This window comes from Salvelinus fontinalis, chromosome 15 (genome assembly GCF_029448725.1).
Source record: "Salvelinus fontinalis isolate EN_2023a chromosome 15, ASM2944872v1, whole genome shotgun sequence".
NCBI classification, from domain to species: Eukaryota; Metazoa; Chordata; class Actinopteri; order Salmoniformes; family Salmonidae; genus Salvelinus; species Salvelinus fontinalis.
The window spans coordinates 32,153,057-32,176,688 of record NC_074679.1 but is presented as its reverse complement, the minus strand read 5'-3'; the positions used below and the strand labels follow the sequence as shown (position 1 = coordinate 32,176,688).

At 45.4% G+C, this 23,632-nt stretch overlaps 1 protein-coding gene across 8 annotated transcripts in view; it reads left to right on the top strand.

The window, feature by feature from the left end:
* LOC129811818 (sine oculis-binding protein homolog A-like) overlaps window positions 1-23,632 on the top strand; it is a 38,347-nt gene that overhangs the window by 8,806 nt on the left and 5,909 nt on the right. The window contains exons 2-8 of one of the 8 annotated variants that reach the window (XM_055863457.1): window positions 4,061-4,132; window positions 10,083-10,218; window positions 10,848-11,060; window positions 12,965-13,116; window positions 13,632-13,655; window positions 17,241-17,336; window positions 21,356-23,078. In XM_055863457.1, coding sequence (XP_055719432.1) covers window positions 4,061-4,132; window positions 10,083-10,218; window positions 10,848-11,060; window positions 12,965-13,116; window positions 13,632-13,655; window positions 17,241-17,336; window positions 21,356-23,078 — 2,416 coding nt within the window. Of the gene's footprint in view, window positions 1-4,060; window positions 4,133-10,082; window positions 10,219-10,847; window positions 11,061-12,964; window positions 13,117-13,631; window positions 13,656-17,240; window positions 17,337-21,355; window positions 23,370-23,632 lie in introns of all 8 variants that reach the window. The other 7 variants (XM_055863450.1, XM_055863452.1, XM_055863451.1 and 4 more) reach the window with 7 other exon arrangements.

Here is a 23,632-nt window from a genome sequence, read left to right as displayed (position 1 = left end):
CAGTTCCCAGTCCAGAGCTTCCCGCGACAGTTCCCAGTCCAGAGCTTCCCGCGACAGTTCCCAGTCCAGAGCTTCCCGCGACAGTTCCCAGTCCAGAGCTTCCCGCGACAGTTCCCAGTCCAGAGCTTCCCGCGACAGTTCCCAGTCCAGAGCTTCTGGCGACAGTTCCCAGTCCAGAGCTTCTGGCGACAGTTCCCAGTCCAGAGCTTCTGGCGACAGTTCCCAGTCCAGAGCTTCTGGCGACAGTTCCCAGTCCAGAGCTTCTGGCGACAGTTCCCAGTCCAGAGCTTCCGGCGACAGATCCCAGCCCAGAGCTTCCGTCGACGTTCCCAGTCCAGTGCTTCCGGCGACGTTTCACAGTCCGGAACCTCCAATGACGGTCCACAGTCCGGAACCTCCAACGACGGTCCACAGTCCGGAACCTCCAACGACGGTCCACAGTCCGGAACCTCATGAGACGGTCCGGAACCTCCAGCTCCAGGGCAGGAGCCTTCCTCTGCGCCGATGCCCAGTCCGAACACGGCGTCCAGTCCAGCTCCATGGCAGGAGCCCTCCTCTGCGCCGATGCCCAGTCCAGACTGGGCCGATGCCCAGTCCAGACTGTCCAATTTTCGTGGTATCCAATCGCTAGTAATTACTATCTTGTCTCATCGCTACAACTCCCGTACGGGCTCGGGAGAGACGAAGGTCGAAAGCAATGCGTCCTCCGAAGCACAACCCAACCAAGCCGCACTGCTTCTTAACACAGCGCGCCTCCAACCTGGAAGCCAGCCGCACCAATGTGTCGGAGGAAACACCGTGCACCTGGCCCCCTCGGTTAGCACGCACTGCACCCGGCCCGCCACAGGAGTCGCTGGAGCGCGATGAGACAAGGATATCCCTACCGGCCAAACCCTCCCTAACCCGGACGACGCTAGGCCAATTGTGTGACGGACCTCCCGGTCGCGGCCGGCTGCGACAGAGCCTAGGCGCGAACCCAGAGACTCTGGTGTAGACCACTGCGCCACCCGGGAGGCGGGGATCATATTTAAGTAGTGTTTGTTCCTACCTGTGTTTGTGGGATATTGAATTTTGTATTTTGAGTTAGTGCATGTGTACCTCTGTAGTCACGGTTCGTTGTTTGTTTCTTGTTTTTGTTTGATAGTTTCACTTTAATAAATTATGTGGAACTTTAATCACGCTGCGCCTTGGTCCATCTCTACAAACGCTTGTGACAGTTACTACATGATTCCATATGTGTTATTTCATAGTTTTGATGTCTTCAATATTATTCTACAGTTTAGAAAATAGTAAAAATAAAGAAAAACTGTTGAATGAGTAGCCACGTCCAAACTTTTGACTAGTATAGTATATATAATTCCATTTTGACATTATGGGGTATTGTGTGTAGGCCAGTGTCACAAAATCTCAATGTAATACATTTTAAATTCAGACTGTAACACAACACAATGTGGAAAAAGTCAAGGGGGTGTGAATACTTTCTGAAGGCACTGTGTGTCACAGTGTGACAAAATTGTTACTGCTAAACAAAGACCAATAAGACTAGTGGATACAGATGAAAAAGTAGCCCTAGTTCCATGTTTCCATAAGATACAGTATTTATCTCAAAAGCCACTATCTTAAACATTCTCTGCCAAACATGCTACAGTTTAACTCTCTCCCTTAACCATAAACTGAAGGTCTGTTTTCTACTTGAAACATTTTTACTGTTCGTTCTTTCTTTTCTCCCTCCTCTCTCGTCTGCTTGAAAAAGCAAGAAAGAAAAAAAACACCACACAATGTGCCCTTGTGAGAGATCATACCTCAGAAAATCCAACAGTCTGACAGTGTTTCCTTCATCTTGTGCCGCTTTAATGTGCACCATGGTAAAATAAGCCACAGTAAGTAATCAAGGAGATACTTGGTGGGATAGGGGATAGTGCAGGGTAAGAGCAGGGGAGAAAGGAATGTATACAGCAATAGGCTGCCTAAGCTGTAAAAACTGAAACCTGAGCGTCTGCACAGGATCAGATATCAAGGAAGGTAGGGGGAAATGAAATCGGAGCAGTGGGAGAAAGTCTGGGCTAGGAGAGTGAAGGAGGGCCCACTCAATGAGACTTTTATTATGGTGTACTGTGACCTACTCTGGTTTCTGCCCAAGGTATCGGATTCCTCCTGCTCGCCCCTACCTTTCACTTCTTGCTAACTGAAGGAAACAAGCTTTTGTATTAAATAATATCATTATTCTAAACTGCTAAAGTTTTTTTCTGTTCAAAGTTGAACATCGGCAGCAAGTCAGTGTTTCGCAGAGCTGTGATTGGGGTTGAATGGTGGTATTTTGCGACCATTTCTTATATTAAAGTTTGTTCATACTTCTGTTTCTACATTGATCACTTTTGATCTCTGTTGATTCAACTGCTTAAGAGGTTGATGGTTAGTTGAATCATGTGTGTTAGTCCTGGGCTGGAACAAAGTCCTGTAGGACCAGGGTTGAAGGACACTCTGTAGGACAAGCCTGATAAATTGGATAGCCATAGAAGAGGTTTAGTCCAGCCCAGAGAGTTTGCACATTTGCAATAAACAGTTGACTATCAGTGACCAGACAGCACCATAGCACTGCCCCCCTCCTCATCAAGCCTGTGTGCTTCTTTCATGACCTGCCATACAGATTGGGTTCCACTCACTTTACCACTCCCTCTTTCTGGAAGTGGCAGGGTGACAGAGGGGACAGGGAGCAAAGACGAGGGCAAAGTTTCTTGAAGACGGAGAGAGACAGACAGATGACCGTTGCTGGCTTTGTACCCTTTCATTTTGTTTGAGTAATGTGATCCAGTCACATCTGAGTCAAACAAGCACTTAGTCAATGGGCAAGCAAGAGTCAATGTTCTTCTGTAACATGTAAAAACCTCAGAAGTGGTTGAAAGAAGTAGCGCAGCAGAATCGAACCGAGACAATAGTAGGGACTACAAACTTATTCATTGAACCTGTCTCATGCAAACTTCAATTGACCTTTTGTGTTTGATGTCATGATGTCTTAGATTTTGTTTTCACTAACTATTGATGTGTTTATATCTTTTGATCTCCATAAGTATTGATATTGACTGGTGATGAAACTCAGACATTGTGCCTTTTCATGTTATGTTGTTGTGAGTGTAGTGACTAAGAAGTCTCAGTGAAGTGGTGGATATGACTCTCAGCATCCTTAGTGACACCTAGTGACTGGAATATTCAACTGCTCTAGAGGGGCAGAAGGCAAACATTTTTTAAAGGACGGCTGATTTTGCCTTATTTTAGATTTGGTATATTAAGACAGGGTTTCCCAAACTTAGTCCTGGGGGTGGTTAAGTCATTGAAATTTGGAGCTATTGGAATTTGAACATATTGTCCCATGTACATTGTGTAATTTACGGATGGTCCCTAACTAGCCCCATAGGGATATTCAAAGTCAACCCAAATTTACCACAGGCATTACCATCGGGTCTCGTGCAGCTGCACTCCGAATTGATGTTGGGGTAACTCACCTCACCCTGAACGAATGTGTTGGACCAACTGATTGTAATGAATAACCTCACTTAAGGGTCTGGTCATCCCTGCTAAAGACTGGCAGTATTATCAATGGATGCTTAGGGAACTTTTGAAAAGCAATTCATCGGTTAGGGCATAGATTACAAATGTCATAATGAAAACAAAATTATTATTGATTTGACATGATGTTCGCTTTAGTAGATGTGGTATGAATATATACATGATCGGCATGTGAAGCAGCTAGCCTAGTATTGTCTCAGTCTGTTCTTGGTGTAAGATATAAGTATATTATCAGTGCTTATATTTCTAAAACATTGCCTTTTTTCTTTGGCTAAATGTTACTTGTATATCATGCCTTGTGATTCCACGTCTGCAGTTTTTGATTCTGAGCTGATGTTATAACTGATGTTGATTACGCTTTCATGTAATGAAATTACCTCCCTGATCCAGTGGTATTGACAGGGCAGCCCGTAATTGACAATTAAATGCTTGATAGAGTACTATTTGATTGACAGTTCAATGCCAGAATGTAATGAAATGACTCGTGTCTCATCAGGTTCGGGATGAGCGGGCCCACCCATGGGCAGGCAAGGCGGGTGATCTCCATGGCAACCCGCCCTACTCCATGGTGAGCCCCCTTGTCCGTGTGAGACAATAGTGCTACTCTGAGCCATTTATATATGTATTTATTTATTTTTATTTAACCTTTATTTAACCAGGTAGGCTAGTTGAGAACAAGTTCTCATTTGCAACTGACACCTGGCCAAGATAAAGCATAGCAGTTCGACACATACAACAACACAGAGCTACACATGGAATAAACAAACATATAGTCAAAAATACAGTGCAAAAATCTATATCCAGCATGTGCAAATTAAGTAGGATGAGAGAGGTAAGGCAATAAATAGGCCATGGTGGCGAAGTAATTACAATATAGTAATTAAACACTGGAATGGTAGGGTGTGCAGAAAATGAATGTGCAAGTAGAGATACTGTGGTGCAAAGGAGCAAGATAAATAAATACAGTATGGGGATGAGGTAGATTGGATGGGCTATTTACAGATGAACTATGTACAGGTGCAGTGATCTGTGAGCTGCTCTGACAGCTGGTGCTTAAAGCTAGCGAGGGAGGTAAGAGTCTCCAGCTTCAGAGATTTTTGCAGTTCGTTCCAGTCATTGGCAGCAGAGAAGTGGAAGGAGAGGCGGCCAAAGGAAGAATTGGCTTTGGGGGTGACGAGTGAGATATACCTGCTGGAGCACGTGCTACGGGTGGGTGCTGCATGGTGACCAGTGAGCTGAGATAAGGCGGGGCTTTACCTAGCAGAGACTTGTAGATGACCTGGAGCCAGTGGGTTTGGCGACGAGTATGAAGCGAGGGCCAGCCAACGAGAGCATACAGGTCGCAGTGGTGGGTAGTATATGGGGCTTTGGTGACAAAACGGATGGCACTGTGATAGACTGCATCCAATTTGTTGAGTAGAGTGTTGGAGGCTATTTTGTAAATGACATCGCCGAAGTCGAGGATCGGTAGGATGGTTAGTTTTACGAGGGTATGTTTGGCAGCATGAGTGAAAGATGCTTTGTTGCGAAATAGGAAGCCGATTCTAGATTTCATTTTGGATTGGAGATGTTTAATGTGAGTTTGGAAGGAGAGTTTACAGTCTAACCAGACACCTAGGTGTTTGTAGTTGTCCACATATTCTAAGTCAGAACCGTCCAGAGTAGTGATAATGGACGGGCGGGCAGGTGCAGGCAGCGAACGGTTGAACAGCATGCATTTAGTTTTACTTGCATTTAAGAGCAATTGGAGGCCACGGAAGGAGAGTTGTATGGCATTGAAGCTCATCTGGAGGTTAGTTAACACAGTGTCCAAAGAAGGGCCAGAGGTATACAGAATGGTGTCGTCTGCGTAGAGGTGGATCAAAGAATCACCAGCAGCGAGAGCGACATCATTGATGTTTACAGAGAAGAGAGTCGGCCCGAGAATTGAACCCTGTGGCACCCCCATAGAGACTGCCAGAGGTCTGGACAACGAGCCCTCCGATTTGACACACTGAACTCTATCGGAGAAGTAGTTGGTGAACCAAGCGAGGCAATCATTTGAGAAACCAAGGCTGTTGAGTCTGCCAATAAGAATGTTGTGATTGACAGAGTCAAAAGCCTTAGCCAGGTCGATGAAAACGTCTGCACAGTAATGTCTCTTATCGATGGCGGTTATGATATCGTTTAGGACCTTGAGCGTGGCTGAGGTGCACCCATGACCAGCTCTGAAACCAGATTGCATAGCGGAGAAGATACGGTGAGATTCGAAATGGTCGGTAATCTTTTTGTTAACTTGGCTTTCGAAGACCCTAGAAAGGCAGGGTAGGATAAATATAGGTCTGTAGCAGTTTGGGTCTAGAGTGTCTCCCCCTTTGAAGAGGGGGATGACTGCGGCAGCTTTCCAATCTATTGGAATCTCAGACGATACAAAAGAGAGGTTGAACAGGCTAGTAATATGGGTTGCAACTATTTCGGCAGATCATTTTAGAAAGAAAAGGTCCAGGTTGTCTAGCCCGGCTGATTTGTAGGGGTCCAGATTTTGCAGCTCTTTCAGAACATCAGCTATCTGGATTTGGGTGAAGGAGAAGTGGGGGAGGTTTGGGCGAGTTGCTGTGGGGAGCGCAGGGCTGTTGACCGGGGTAGAAGTAGCCAGGTGGAAAGCATGGCCAGCTGTAGAAAAATGCTCTACTGACGGGATGAGGTCAATGTCATTCCAGGATACCCCGGCCAGGTCGATTAGAAAGGCCTGTTCGCTGAGGTGTTTTAGGGAGCGTTTGACAGTGATGAGGGGTGGCCGTTTGACTACAGACCCATTACGGATGCAGGCAATGAGGCAGTGATCGCTGAGATCTTGGTTGAAAACAGCAGAGGTGTATTTGGAGCGCGAGTTAGTGAGGATGATATCTATGATGGTGCTCATGTTTACGGGTTTTGGTGTTGTACCTGGTAGTTTCATTGATAATTTGTGTGAGTTTGAGGGCGTCATGCTTAGATTGTAGGAAGCCCGGGGTGTTAAGCATGTCCCAGTTTAGGTCACCTAGTAGAACGAGCCCAGAAGATAGATGAGGGGCAATCAATTTGCATATGGTGTTCAGAGCACAGCTGGGTCAGAGGGTGGTCTATAGCAAGCGGCAACGGTGAGAAACTTTTTCTGGAAAGGTGAATTTTTAGAAGTAGAAGCTCAAATTGTTTTGGTACAGCCCTGGATAGTAAGACAGAACTCCGCAGGCTATCTCTGCAGTAGATTGCAACGCCGCCCCCTTTGGCAGTTCTATCTTGGCGGGAAATGTTATAGTTAGGGATGGAAATTTCAGGGGTTTTGGGGGTTTTCCTAAGCCAGGATTCAGACACGGCTAAGACATCCGGGTTGGCAGAATGTGCTAAAGCAGTGAATAAAGCAAACTTAGGGAGTAGGCTTCTAATGTTAACATGCATGAAACCAAGGCTTTTACGGTTACAGAAGTAAACAAATGAGAGCACCTGGGGAGTGGTAGTGGAGCTAGACACTGCAGGTCCTGGATTAACCTCTACATTACCAGAGGAACAGAGGAGAAGTAGGATAAGGGTATGGCTAAAGGCTAAAAGAACTGGCCATCTAGCACATTCGGAACAGAGAGTAAAAGGATCAGGTTTCTGGGCACGATAACATAGATTCAAGGCATAATGTACAGATAAAGGTATGGTAGGAAGAGAGTACATTGGAGGTAAACCTAGGCATTGAGTAATGATGAGAGAGATATAGTCTCTAGAGACGTTAAACCAGGTGATGTCATCGCATATGTGGGAGGTGGAACAACATGGTTGCATATTGAGCAGGGCTAGAGGCTCTACAGCGAAATAAGACAGTAATCACTAACAAGGACAGTAATGGACAAGGCATATTGATATTAGGGAGAAGCATGCGCAGCCAAGTGAATCGTATGGGTCCAGTGAGTGGTTGGGCTGGCTGGGGACACGGCGATTCAGACAGTTAGCAGGCCGGTGCTAGCAAGCTAGCAGTTAGCAGGCCGGTGCTAGCAAGCTAGCAGTTAGCAGGCCGGGGCTAGCAAGTTAGCAGAAGGGCCTTAGAGGGATGTCGCGATGGGGGAAAGTCTGTTTTTGCCTCTTCGTGCGGTGACGTCGATAGACCAGTCGTGGAATTAGTAGAGTTCCAAGTAGCAGAGAGGTCCAAGAAACTGTCCGATGGATCAGCTATCAGTCCAATATGCTCTAGATAGCTCGCAGGCCGCGGTTAGCAGAATGGGCCTTCAGGTGACGTCGCGCCTGGGGGGTCTGTTGGAATCCTCGGGCAGATTATGTCGGTATTCAAGTCGTGAAGAATCGGCAGGGTTCTGTGCCCCGTACCGGCAGTAGAAGGGGTCCGGATATTGTAGCCGAGGAGTGGGCTTCAGGAGTAGCCCAGGATCCCTCGCCGGGAGATGGGCATAGCATGGGCTAGCTCCAGGCTAATTGGTGCTTGCTCTGGGATGGAAACGTTGGCCAGGAGTAGTCAACCCGGGTTGCGGTTCGCTAGCTGCAATGGTCCAGATGAAAAGTTCAGAGTTTGTGGTAGGAATCCGGGGATATGGAGAGAAAAATAGGTCCGGTATGCTCTGGTTTGAAACGCGTTGTACGAACTTGCGAGAGCTTTCCGAGCTAAAGGTTAGCTGATGACCGCTAGCAGTGGTTAGCTGACTGATAGCTGGTAGCTGGTAGCTAGTTAGCTTCAGTTGAGGAGTTCCAGTTCCGATGTAAGTAGAAATACTTTAGAAAACCCCCCAGATCCACACCACATTGGTTGAGGCGGGTTGCAGGAGAGTATTTTGAAGTTGGGGTTTAGGAAAAATATTTAAAAGAATGCAAAGAAGAAAAAAAAAGATATAAAAAGATATGTACATGGGACAAGACAAAGATGTCTGACTGCTACGCCATCTTGGATTTATTGAGAGAGAGCGAGAGATTGTCCATTGAAATTGCAGGCAGAAAGCTGTATTTGTCATTTACATGACATCACATAATGCTATGGCAGCCATGTTAATGTTTCCTGGGTAGCCTAACACGGAACCCAAACCGGCTGCACGCGTGCGCCATTGTGCGCTATCGTGCATACATTTATTTTGTCCCCCTAAACCAAACGCGATCACGACAAGCAGGTTAAAATATCAAAACAAACTCTGAACCAATGACATTAATTTGGGGACAGGTCAAAAAGCATTAAACATGTATGGCAATTTAGCTAGTTAGCTTGCACTTGCTAGCTAATTTGTCCTATTTAGCTAGCTTGCTGTTGCAAGCTAATTTGTCCTGGGATATAAACATTGAGTTGTTATTTTACCTGAAATGCGCAAGGTCCTCTACTCCGACAATTAATCCACATATAAAACGGCCAACCGAATCGTTTCTAGTCATCTCTCCTCCTTCCAGGCTTTTTCATCTTTGAACTTATATGGTGATCGACATCTAAACTTTCATAGTATTACCACGACGACCGGCAAATAGTTTGCCTTTCAATCACCCACGTGGGTATAACCAATGAGGAGATGGCAAGTGGGTACCCGCTTCTATAAACCAATGAGGAGATGGGAGAGGCAGGACTTTCAGCGCGATCTGCGTCAGAAATAGACAGGAGTTCTATTTTAGCCCTTGGCATCGCAGACCCGTGCGAGCAGTGTTGGTGCAATAATTGAATAACATAGATTTCTACATTTATTTTGCGACGCTCGCGCATGCTACATGTCTGGTCTGGTCAGCATGTAGCATTCACTAATTAGATAGCTAATTGAACTGTTAGAAATACAACATGAACATACAGTAGCACCACTAAAGATGACCAAACTCTGTCTACATACGATTCTGGTGCTACTATGAGAGTGTCTTGAGATTTTCAGGTTTAATGTATGAGGGGCAGAGGGTTCTGTCTTAATAGAGTAACACTATTGTGCTCCTTACATGTAAGGATGTGAGGTGGGGTTGACTGGATATTACTGCCTGTGTAGATTTGCAGTGGAAGTGCAGTGAAAATAACTCTGTGGTCGTTCTCAGTCATGGTTTAATGGGTTGGGAATTCTGTATAACGTATGATACGTAGACAATGTGGAATTGTTGTGCTGTGATCAGTATAGACTTGTTACATGCTACTCATGTGGATTGCTTCTGGAAATCAACTGTAAAAAGCTATGATCAAACTATTAGATTATGTGTTGGTAAATTGAGGCCTTGATCAAACCAGTCTGGGATAAGTCAGCTGTCAAGTTGTCCTGATCCAGTACGTGTGTACGTATCTCTAGTTAGGATTCTGCCATCAGTGAATAATTGCTACTGTGAATATATTAAGCATTATTGCAGGAAATTGGAGCAACCCATTCAAAAAACATGTAGCTTTGTTTCATATAACAAGCATTTCCTTTATTGTGTGTTTTTGGGGGAGAAAACCTTGTTCATATGCAAACAACCCCTTTTATCCCTCATTGCTCCCCTCATTACATTGTGATGTAATAGTGAAACGAGGTTCATGCTTGTTAATCCTAATGGCAAATATTGTGTCTCTTGTCTTGCAGAGTTTTGCAGAGAACACCATGAATGAGCTGCTTGGCTGGTATGGCTATGACAAGGTGGACCTGAGAGTCCAGGACAACATCGACATACGGAACTACCCAGATGGAGAGGCACAACAACACATCTCTGTCCTGAAAGGTGAGCATAACCATGGAGACAGATATTTATTTATCTGGTCATTGCAGTTGTTGATTCATTGAAAAAGCTATTTTCTGTGCACAGGAACATACTTCTTAATCTAAAAATACGGTTTTGCAAGTGGTATTACAAGTGATGCAAAATGTGACATTTACTGTCTATGCTGAGTTGCAAACTCCCTCTGCAGGGTCAGGGACAGAGGCTGGGGAAAGTACTGCTGCAACTTGGCAGTAGTTTATCATGATTGATGAGGCAATTCAGTCAGGCTATCCAGTTCAAAATCTGCTGTAGTTGCATCATCCAGTCATTATGGTGTAGTTGTGTTTCAGCAGGAAACTGCACTTTGCTTTCCTATTGGTGATTAAACAAGTGTCTCTGGAATCTCTACATGGTGATCCCTGATTATAATGTTGGATAAAATTGTAGAAATTCACATCAGGCATTGAGCAAGCATAGGGCCTTATCTAATCAAAGCTGCCAACATGGTTTCCAGGGTAACACAAAGGACACCCATCTTGCATCAAAAGCATATTTGTTTGGATTCATTGAAGTGATCAATGATGTCCATTTCCATTGCTTTACATACAGCAACTCCAGAAAGACCAGCACACTCACTTTGTCTCCCTCAGAAAACTCTTTACCAAAAATCCCAGGAGGATTGGGGGAGAATAGTGATGTCTCCCCAAACCAAGCCAATAGCTCCCACTCTACACCGATATTGAGGAACGGAGTGACAGAGTCCTCCACCACCCCGTCCACCTCCACACCCAGCACCAGGGAGCATGGGAACATGCCCATCATAGTTCCACTGATCCCACCCCCCATGATCAAGCCACCAGCAGGTAAAACACTTCACACACACCTAAAAACAACAAACATACTGCATGTGTTTAAGCTTGCACTTTAAGGACTATCAGAATGGATCCTACAATCGAATCCCAAATATACATAACAGTGTAGTACCAATCTAACGAATCACTGCCATTTCAGTGCTCAAATCCACTGTCAGTTTTACAATCACTTGATAAATGAGGAACAAAGGTCTGTAAATACATAGACAGACACCCCAGGCTCCCCTTCTCCAACTGTTTAAGTGTCAGTATCACCTGGTCAACTCAGTGGAAATGTACATGGACAGAGAGCTTCAAGTGTGCCGTGATACTCAAGAGGCTCATCAGCCTGCATGGGGAGAGGAGAGTGCCATGGCATCACCCTAGAGGCAGCCTCACAGCCTCACACAACCTAACACAGCACAGGGGGGAAAACAGATGGTATGGTCCCTCTCTCACAGCTCAACACCAACCGCCCCCACTCCCACTCCCCCTCCCACCGCCCATCCAACTTGTACCCCTTTTGAATTATTCATATGCCCTGCAAGAGCAATAGAGGGGCTTTTGAGGTGCAGGTACACTGGATGATAGAGGTATTTAATATGGGCGCTGCGTAATTACAGTACAAGGCTCTCTCCCAGCAGATGTGAGTTCTTTAATAAGGAAACGCATAACGAGAGCTGAGAAAAAGGCCAGAAAAATCTGAATGCAAACATACCACGTCAAGTGACCTTTTTGTATGAAAATAATTAGATGCTTTCAAATGAACACTTTACATTTTAGTAATTTAGCAGACACTCTTATCCAGAGCGAATTACAGGAGCAATTAGGGTTAAGTGCACATCGGCAGATTTTTCACCTTGTCATCTCGGAGAGTCGAACTAGCGACCTTTCGGTTACTGGCCCAACGCTCTTAACCGCTAGGCTACCTGCCACACTTCAACTTGTTTGTTGTTGCCAAATATTTTATTTAATTACTGCCAGGTTGCCATGGGACTTTAGACATAAAACAATGCAATAATGGAGGCATGTAGAGGGGGAACTACCCAAGGAAAATTTTCTAGAAAGAAGAAATTAATATTAATATAGCTCTTCTACCCCCATTCACACCTACCTCTACAGAGATCTCTCAATATGGGCCATGCAGCAGGAGCATAAAGGAGCATAAAATATGCATGCTGTGGCCACGGTGCTATCTTTGGGCCTCCCGGGAGTTATTCCCCTTAATTGAAAATGTCTTTCCTTTAAAACAGATTTGCACTATAGATCTATTAAGCTTAACAAGAGGGAAAAAGCCTTCCCAGTACCCACCACAGTGTGATAAGGGAGCGAGCGGAGGTGAAAGACTAATGGGCATATTTCTTTTCACCTTTGCACACACTTAGTCATAATGTGATAATTGTGAGTCTCACAGGAAGAAGTCTCTCCACATAGTACAACACCGAGGGGCTAAAAAAGCAATGTAAATTACCCAGCAACCCTTGTTTAAGATGAGAGACCCATTTGATGTCATGGAGGGTGTTTAGTTTCCATGTTCTAATGAATCTCCAATGAAGCCCTCTGCAATTTAATTAGGTAGACTTCAGCTGAAGCTTTTTAAAATCGACAAACAATTTTTGTCCACAGCGATTTCTTAGGGCATCTGTCTAGTCAGAATGTCTTTAACTGCCTTCATGACTGCAGAAAAAAAACTTGGGGTGGGAAGCACTGTCCTCTTTTGCCTGGAAGGGGAATACTGTCAGGATGCATTGTTGGTCGGATCATTCACATGATGAGATTTGACAGGTGGCTGTCAGATTGTTTGGGTGGGTGGGGGGGGGTGGGGGGTGGGGGGTGGGGGGGGGGGGGGGGGGGGGGGGCTGGAGTGTTATCCAGTTATCCTCACATTGTGTCTGTTTGTGTTTGTGGTCCCCCAGACGAGGATGTGTCTAACGTCCAGATCATGTGCGCATGGTGTCAGAAGGTTGGCGTCAAACGCTATTCCCTCAACATGGGCACTGAGCTGAAGAGCTTCTGCAGTGAGAAATGCTTTGCCGCCTGCCGCAGAGCCTACTTCAAGAGAAACAAGGTAAACTCCTTCTTAACACTCCCATCTCATTAATGAACCAATTATGCAAATGCACACAAGACCATGTGGTACATACATGTACTGACATACATCACTTCCTCCCTACATCCACTCTTCCTGATTTCTCAGATTAAGATGCTGTAGGACACTTGTCAGTCCTTAGGAATTGTATTGACCAACTTTCAACTTTGTACAATATCTCCACTAGATGGCTGGGTGAGGAGCCCAGAAGCTTAGGTACTTTGGATATTTCGCTCCTGAGTTTTGGCCTTTCTTTTGAGTACCCATTGTAGTAGAATAACACAAAACCAATATCCATCCTTGGCTTGTGGTTTCATCATTGAACATGCATAAACACGGTTTCAGTCACACCCTATGCAGTTGACTTTCAAACAAGCATTGGTTCCAATTATCAGTATATATTATCTTTACAAAGACAGACCATAAAGTAAATAGTGTTTTAATTTGTCCTGATTTCTGAAGTTAAACATTCTGCTTTCTTTCTTATACCTAAGCTTGGATATGTAAGGAATTACAGTGTAAGTATGATATGTTTTTATTTATGTCTTTATTCCTTTCCCTTTTTTCATCAAAACATAATCACTTAGCATAGCTCTGTATGCTACCGGCTGTTGAAATGAAAGTATACATATGTCTGATAATTTAAGATACTGTACGGGAATCCAGTTTTTTCTGTTCACATTATCAATTTTCATAGCATGAGTTACCTTGTACCTGCTGTGGTTTCTCCCACATTTGTTAAGTATTGCTAGTCGTAAAGTGACAGTTCACACTAAAGTCTAAGTTTATTTGACACTTCTATGAGTGCTGTACGTAGATATATAAACAAAAGCACAACTGAAGTGATATTGCATTTCAGTGAGTAAGGACCAAAGTGAAGAGCTATCCAGGGACAGAATTCCCACGTTAGGAAAACAGACATGACTAGAGCACAGAAAGTCCTTGTCTGCTGAGGAGGTGCAGATTCTATATTATGTCTCACACTCTCACATTCATGCAGGCCATTTGTGTAAGTGATATCCACATGTTTCTTTTTTCATGCACCCACAAGATTGGCCACAACTCCAAACCCTCCAGTTTTTCCAACAAAAAAAATGGCATGGCTGAAAACGTATCTTGTCTGTTTGTGTCTGAAAGGGGAGCCAGGACATAGCGAGTAGGGTGGCGTAGGGGTGGGCAGTGGAGACGCATCATGTTTCGCTAAATATCTACAGCTGCTTCGTCCGCGTAATCCAATCTCCTCTTATGGCGAGCGCGGGTGAGGAGGATTCAGTTTCCTCCATTGCCACTGCACAACACCATCCATCCAGTGCACAAGGAATAATACCAACATTCAGCCATGTGATAGGGTGGCTGGGGGTAGAAGAGTTTTGATCCAGTTTTGAGCTCATCTAATGACTAGTCTTGTTTATTTCACATAGGCATTCAACATAGATACACACTCTCTCTCTCAGCCCTCCCCTCACATCATGTAAAAGCACTAGAGAGGGTAAAGTCCAAGTGAAGAGGCCCTAGCTTGTATTTTACAGCCCATTTCTGATGTAATACGTCTATCTTTTTTCATGGCTCAGGAATCTTTCCTTACACCTCTAGAGACCTGTAAAATTCCATCTCTGTCTTTGTCTCTGAGGTCCCTCCAGGCAAGTGCTTCTTTACGTAACCCCAGTAATGTCACATCACCTCAAACAGACACAACTTTTTATACACAGGCTGTCGGTTGCCTGCACTGCTCTGACACACTCTGCAATTTACTTTACCATCTGGATCCAGTATCAAGGAAGACACACGGAATAAGATGTGTGTGTGTTTGATGAAGTGTGTTACCTGTCCTCATTGTGATTCAGTCCTGGCTAGGGAACCTATAGGTCCCCATGTCGCAGCAGGAGAGTCTAGTGAGGGAGGTGATTATTTCATAGCTGACAGCGATTAATACAAAAAAAGGGAAAGGGGGAAACTTAGAGAGTAGTTTGAGGGAAGAAACCAGAGCTTGAACTTGCACTACACAGACATGGTCATATCATGCTCTCTCTTCCTCTCAAAGTCTAACTATCCCCGCTAGATAGCTTCGGGCTTAGATTTTGTATTTCTTTTTTAGGTAAAGGTTGATGATCATTAGAAATCACAACAAAGAGGCCTGGCTGGACCAATCAGCGCACCTACCGACAGAATAAATGTTAATCAGATAAATAAACACTGACTTTGTAGATCATTGTAATATGACATGAAGATCACTTTTACAACAGCAGTACATAAGTTACTTGACAAGCTTAAACAAGCTTGTTATCTCACAACCAAACATGAACAAAAAGAGAATGTTCAAGGAACATTTCCTATTAGCTGGTTAATCTAATGAGAGGACAGAAGGAGGAGGTTGGCCCAAAGATGTGTGTTGTCCCAGGTGGGTGGAAAGTTGTGAATTTGTGCTAGATGCGTTTGAGAATGTGTGAGTGTGTATGTGTGTGTATGTGTGTGTATTTGTGCGATGGGACGTGTCCATGATTGTTTGTTTCTTGTTGTTGTGGGTATGTGTGTGTGTATATATGTGAGGGTATACCTTTTGGGAAACACACCTCTTGACAGGTGAAAAGCACACACACTTGTGCAGGCACTGATGCCCAGATGGAGGCTTGCACAGTGACAGCTGGTGTGCCACTGCCTCTGGGCATCTTAGTCACCAATGGGCACAGATACTGGTGGTGTGGAACTGTGATGCCATGTTTACACCGGACACTTTAGCCAGACTGCAACTGTATTTAGTTGTCATAGTGTTTCCAACAATAAGACATCACATATTTTCTGTGATAAAAAGTGTTACTGGATTTTCCAGGGGAATAAGCTGTGGTAATATTTGCGTAAATAACATTTCTAATAGCCAAGGAGTAGTTTGAGGAAGAGTAACGTTTGAAACAGCTTTCCTTCCAAAAAGTGGAGAGTGGGTCATCGTCACCCATAATCACTGCAACAGACTCTGATGATTAGAAATGATGACCAATGATTATATGATTTTTTGAAAGGAAAGTTGTTTCAAAATGCAGCTTGACTTCTCTGGATGGACAAATGTTTTACCCATGGCGGGTAGGCACTTTCATAGCCAATGTCTGGGTTTATCACCAGGTAGTCGGTTTTCCTTCATACTCTCAGTCTCGTCATACAACACAGTTGTGCCTGATTCCCAGTAAAGGACATGGTGTCCCCATTGTATGACTGTACTTTCACCCGACACTATGTCTGGTGCTGGTTGAACTCGCTCTCCATCGCTCTCTCTCTCCCTCTCTCTGTTTGTGTATGTGTGTGTGTGCCCCTCATGCCTCGTTCACTGTGCCAGCACCTCATTAGCACTATATGTAAATGAATTGGCACAGGACCAGAGGGTCACAGCACAAAATGGAGACTGGATAATGACACAATGACACATCTGTGTGTGTGTGTGTGTGTGTGTGTGTGTGTGTGTGTGTGTGTGTGTGTGTGTGTGTGTGTGTGTGTGTGTGTGTGTGTGTGTGTGTGTGTGTGTGTGTGTGTGTGTGTGTGTGTGTGTGTGTGTGTGTGTGTGTGTGTGTGTGTGTGTGTGTGTAAATTTCAATGCTTATAGATGTGACTGCACAGTGTCTAGTGCCAATGTAAAAAGAGAGAGCATCCCGTCAACCCAGTGATGCTGGTGAATTTTAAATCCCATATCCTCTTTCCTTTAACCTTTATTACTGGGACATTGCTTGTGATATTGTTAAACAGTTGTTTCTCCTTGGAAGTCTTTAAATATGATTAATGCAGCATTTACTCCCCGGATAACAATGTTTAGATTAATCTGCAATCTCATAGAATTCCCCTCTTTCACAGTTCATAATGCCAATATAACATCTAGGCTCTTTAGCTGTCAATGTGAACAATTAACTATAGTTACTACACACACACACACACGTTCCACATGGCTTTATTTTATGATGCTGAGAACCTGCATATGATTCCACAACCCAAATGCATGTTCACCATTTTACCTTTGTCGGTGTCTTTCCATTCATAAGTTTGTTGTTCTTTTCCCTTCTTCTTTTCTGTCCACCTGTTTATTTTGTCCGTTCGTAAAAAGAGGCCGTTATTTCTCCCCTCAGGCGAGAGACGAAGACGGCCGTGGTGAGAAATTACCCCAGCACAGCTATTCTAAGGATACGCCCAGGCTTGTCTTCAAGACAAACAGCGATGTGCTTGTAAGGACTAAAACGTTTAACAAAGATAGAGTTTAAGTTTTTGATGGCTAGAAATGTAATGACATATTTTGATATTCATGACTGTTTGATGTGTTGAATAATGGAAAGAGGTTTGTTTTTAGAGAATGTAACAATTACGTTGATTTAAAGTGAATCATATACTTTTTTCATTCAAATTGTTTTATTTTCCCATTTTCATTCTGCATTGTGTTAGATTCAGATGTTGTGTTCTCTCTTCATAGTTCCATAATGAGGAATTTTCTGCCAATTTTATCTTGACCATTTTTTTTGGTGACATTTCAATACATTTCAATCCAGTAATAGAATTGGACATGCGGTTCACATGTAAAGATCAGCTCTACAACATTGGCCATTTTCTATTTGAATCGTGTCAGGTTCAATGAATGCATTTCAATTATTTGTGATGGAATATACCCACTTTGTTTTGCAAGCTTCATAAGATTATCATGATCCAGATATTGTACCCCCAGCAGATACTGGTCCCCATAATATAATTTCCCGAATAATACTTTCCACCCCATCAGATATCGTTCCTCCAGCACATACTATCACACACAGTATCAGAATCTGTTCTCTTGCTGATCACTTTGTTAAGTGTTTAAGCAGATGGTTAGCGAGATGGAGAGGTTTTCAAAAACAAAATTCTCTAGACAAACTAGAAATCAGTATTACATCCCAACCAAGCCGCACTGCTTGTTGACACAATGCCCACTTAACTCAGAAGCCAGCCGCACCATTGTGTCAAAGGAAACACCATACACCTGGCTACCGTGACAGCTGTGGCCCACCACAGGAGTCGCTGTGGTGAGGACATCTCTCCCGGCCAAACCCTCCCCTAACCAGACACCGCTGGGTCAATTGTGCGCCACCCCATGGGTCTCCCGGTCACAGCCAGCTGGGACAGAGCCTGGACTCAAACCCCGAATCTCTAGTGGCACAGCTAGCACTGCGATGTAGTGCCTTAGACAACTGCACCACTCGGGAGGCCCAGGTAGCTAGGTAATTACCTACAGCAAAGCAAATGGTTAAACCGAGCCAGAGCGACCGCCAGTATGAAGGCCGTGGTTGAAATAAATGACCATAATTACATTAAACTGCAAACATCTTTGTGCAGGAGAGGAAGTGAGTAGAGAGAGATAAAAAATAACTCCATTATGGTAATGCACAGTGAAATTTCACTCACGGTGCAGAAAGTCGTTAATTGCTCTCCATCTGTCTTATTTTTTAGCCCAAGAAAATGTCAACACATTTATAATTTAAAATATCCAGGCTTACCATCATTGAACCCAACTCTCAGAGCACTTTTCAGACTTTTTTAGCTATGGGTCATTGTGTACCAAATGGACAGTTTAAAAAGAAGACTACTGATATCAAGGCTAAAGGGCTGACTATTGATCACTCACCTGTAAGAGTACCGAGCTACAGTGTCAACTTGGACTCAGGGCTAGACGTAACATTAATTTGTGGATCTCCATCATCCATTTCGTATGATATATTGTGAATTACAATTCGTATATGTTACGAATGACAATTTATCTGATATCTTATGAATTACAATTCGTACAATATGTTTTGAATTTGCAATACGTATGATATGTTACGAATTCCAATTTGTTGTAGCTAACGTTAGCTAGGTGGCTAATGCTAACCTTAACTAGGTGGCTAACGTTAGCTAGGCTAGGGGTTAAGGTTAAAGTTAGGGTTAGGTTACAGGGTTACGGTTAGGGAAGGGTTAGCTAACATGCTAAGTAGTTGCAAAGTAGAGAAAAAAAGTAAGTAGTTGCTAAGTTTCTAATTAGCTAAAATGCTAAAGTTGTCCGTGATGAGATTCGAACACGTAACCTTCTGTCTTATGTACCCATACCAAACGTAACATATCCTACTAATTTGAGTGTACCAGATTTTTGTTTACTATGTTACATCTAGTCTATGAAACCAGGCTGACAGTATATGGAACACTAGTCTTTGGTCCCGTAATGCTGCGCCACTATAACAGTACAGAGCACTACAGATATGGTCTCTGATGGTCATGTCTAACATTATGACAGCCTTTCTAACAGTGGCCATTTGACTGAAATCTAGTGATGGAGGAGACCTCTGTTTAACATTAAAATCCAATTATGGACAAGATTGTCATTGACTGATTTGTCCATCTCTTTGACATGTGTGACCTGTCAGTTGAGAGACGGGGAAGGGATGGAAAAGAGAGATTAAAGAAGAGTGAATGAATCAGGGTGGCCTATCAACTGAGATCTAAGTACTTTATGGGAAATCTAGTTTAGTGAAAAATGAGGTACAAATCACTGAATCAGGCCAGCTTTCAGAGGAGGATGACACAAGAGTAGCATATTATTATGAGGGTTCCATGACCGTTCCAAATCTGAAGTTGTCATGACGTGTGTGTGTTTGCGTGCTTGTGTGCGTGTTCAAATCGAAATTTGACTCAAGTGTGGCAGGCATATATGTGAGCTCTGAAACGTTAAATGGTTAGGATCAGTACATGTATGTCTGTGAGCCGAACCTAGTCATCTTCCAGGAGCATCCCACAATTTATTAGCATTCAACAAGGGGGATTATGGTGTGTGTGATGGATGAACGTCGTTCATGGGTCTGACAGCTGATTAATGCTTTAATTATCTTCAGTGAGTCGCTGTCACGTCCTTCTGAGCTGGCAGAGTGAGTTGTGTGCCCGGGCTGTACCCATCTCCCTGGCCCACCCATTGCCATCCACTCACCAGGGTCATGTTCATTATCTCAGGTACACTAATGAAACTAACCGTATGGAAACGAACAGCCACATGATGATTGAACGTTCACAGTGAGCATTTTGGAAACTTTTGTAGCCAGTGAAAAATACCCTGGCATCACAAGGCCCTGGCATCCCACAGTGTTGACAAGCTGTGCCAGGCTGCTCCCCTGCCCTGACCAATGTGTGTAATGCCCCCGGGGTAGGGTTCGATAATCACATTCCATTTAAACACAGTCAATTCCACTTTAATGCATTCAATTCTACTTTAATGCAGTCAATTCCATTTTAATGCAGTCAATTCATTAATCAGAATATTTTTATGCAATAAAAATATCCAAAACACTCATATTAAAGTTGCACACCAGTAGTGAATAGCGATGCATCATAGCACCCACCTAGGTGGTTCTCAGCAGCCATTTTCACCAGAACATGTAAAACTCCACCCAGCTGTCACTCTCACTTCCATGCCCCCTACTGGCAGCTTGTTCACTTGTCTCCGTCTGTCCATCTCACCCAGCCACCACATTCATCTACCCCCACTTATGATCATGCCTTACAGGGAAAACCTTTTACTTGAGGCTGTTATGTCCTGCGGCTGTGCCTGTGGCCACTGTCACACACGGCTCAGTGGATTCATGTTTATCGGAGTGGTTCCTCCTTATGAAGGAAGTTGAAGAGGTGAAAACCCCATGGCAGGTGTAAATGTGAATTACATGTCTGGACAAAGTGTTTTTCATTAAAAAGCTTTAAGTACGCCGATCCAGATTTGCACTCACGTTTAAAGCCAGTTGAATGCTACTTCTTCCTCACGTTGTAAGCATTTATCAAGATGTCGCCATGTGTTGTACATTACCTGTACCTGAAGGGTCATAGCAGTGTGAAGTTAGTATGAAAATCTCTCTATCTCACTCACTACATATAGACTATACATGTGCCATTATGCAATGGTAGCACAAAAATACAGATGGGTTTCAATAACGAGGATACAAACATGCCATGCAGATTTACTTTTATTTACTTGCTGTAACAAAACAAAATTTGACCAGTTAATTTAATTACAATCCAGGTTTTAGTGTACCTAATCTGCAGATACTGTGTGAGGCTGAGAGATTACATTCTGGTTACCAAAGTTGTTTGAATAACCACACGGCAAAAGGGCAATGTTGCTGACTTTTTTTAACTGCTTATGTGTGGTATCTGTAATGCATTATACCTGATGATGTCTTTTGTCTTGTGTTTTGTGTTACAGGTGTGTGACTGGTGCAAACACATCCGCCACACCAAGGAGTACCTGGACTTTGGTGCTGGTGAACGGAGGCTCCAGTTCTGCAGTGCCAAATGCCTGAACCAGTACAAGATGGACATCTTCTACAAAGAGACTCAGGCGGCGCTGCCAGGGGGCCTGTGTAACCCAGGACACGGCCCTGTGGAGGGCAAGTCGGAGAGCAGCACCGGGGCGCAGCTCCTCACCCCCGAGTCCTGGGGCACGCCCTTGGGTGACTTACGCCGCAAAGCCCCTTCCCCTGGGGGAAATCCCTCTGTGCCAGTCCCCTCCAGCTCCACCGCTGCCTCTCCCTCTGAGACAGGCACTGTCTGCTCCCCTTCCTCCAAAAACCCCACTCCCAGACCCCACGAGAGCCCCACCTTACCCCCTCCCCCACACCCCTCTCTGCACTCTCCCATGGGAGTCCCCTTGGGTAGCCCCCCAATGGTGATGACGCCCCGGGGACCAGTGCCCCTGCCCTTCTTCATGGAGCACCAGATGATGCAGCAGATGCGGCCACCTTTCCTCCGCCCACCTCCCCACGGCCCAGGCCCTAACAGCCCCCTGTCCAACCCCATGATCCCTGGCATCGGACCACCACCACCCCCGCCGAGAACCCTGGGTCCACCATCCAGCCCTATGCACAGGACACAGTTCTCACCCCACCACCATCCCTCCAACAACCCCAACCTGGTAGGGAACCCCCCAGGGATGATGCCACCCCATCCAGGCCTACACATACCCGGTTTTCCCTTCCACTCCAACATGATGCCAAACGGGCCCATGCTTATGCCACCCATGATGAACTTTGGTATGCCTTCCCTCGCCCCTCTGGTTCCCCCGCCAACCCTGCTAGTCCCTTACCCTGTAATCGTGCCCCTGCCGGTGCCCATCCCTATCCCCATACCCTTCCCCTTCAACCCCAAGACCTCCAAGGACAAACCCAGCAACAACAACGACCCCATTCCCAGTGCATCAGGGGAGGACCACAGGCCCTTCTCCCCTGGTTCCTCCAGAGGGGATCACAAGTTTGGGCCCTCCAGTTCCGGGGTGCACTCCCCGGGCTTCTCTGGCTACGATCTGGCCCGCTTTGGCTCTGAGAGGAGTAGGACTGACGTGGTGGACCTGACCGTGAAGACTGAGAGTCCGGGGTGTGCCTCCACCACGGCCTCCCTCCCCGAGGGCGTGATCGACCTGACTCTGGGCCGGCGATCGCGGCTGCAGCAGGTCATCCAGCGGGTGGTGCCCAGTGTCCAGGTAAAGGTGGAACGAGACGGGGACTCAGCCAGCCCCCCACCTTCTGGACCATCCCCTCTGAATACCTCTGGGCAGGGGAAGGAGGACAGCAGCCTAGAGGACATGAGCCAGGAGATCAGGGAGGCCATTAGTGACTCTCTGGAGCCAGGCTTCCTGCCTTGTAGCCAGGCCACATCACCATCCCCACAGCCAAACCAAAACTCCTACACTACCCAGCTCACAAATCACCATGGCACACCACGTACCCAGGCCTGCAGCCCACCTGCCCCCTGTGATGTCATAGTAAATGGCTGCAGTCAACACACAGACGGCCACAGCCAGAGCTCGCTACCCACACCTCTGTCTGACCCTGGCCGGAGAGGAGGAGGAGGCTGCGGCGAACCAGCCAACTGCGAGCTGGAGCGGGAGGCGCTGAAGGAGAACAGCTGCTTGGTGCCAGAGTGGGAACCAGGTAAGAGGGGCCCAAGTGAGGAGGCAGTGCAGGGGGGCACTTGGGAAGGCAAGCTGGAAGCCAACGGCGACCTTATGGATCTGGACGATGATGACGACCACGCCTATGCACTGCTGCTGCCCAAGGCTGGCTGTGTCATCCAGCCCCTGCCAAAGCCCAGCGACAAGACGGCCATCGTGTCATGCAGCATCAGCGCTCCCCTGGCAGCAGGGGCAGGGAGCCCCGAGCTGGAGCCGCCGCTAAAGAGGAGGTGCCTGCGAATACGCAATCAGAACAAATGAGGCAGAAAAGGTTGGTCTCATGGCGCCCTCTACTGAGGACCCAAGGAGGTCCCCCTCCCATCATCTCTGCCCTGTACCTGTCCCTAAAGGTGGTGTGGAAATATCACAAAAATATCAGACAGTCTGACAGTTTTTCAAAAAGGCATTCAAAACATGAAGATGTCCGATTTAAATCTGTGTAGGGTATTTTTTGTTTGTGCTGCTTTGCAGCATATTTTGATGCATACCATTGCACTGTTTGATCATAGTGTTTAAATATAAAGAGACTTTTCT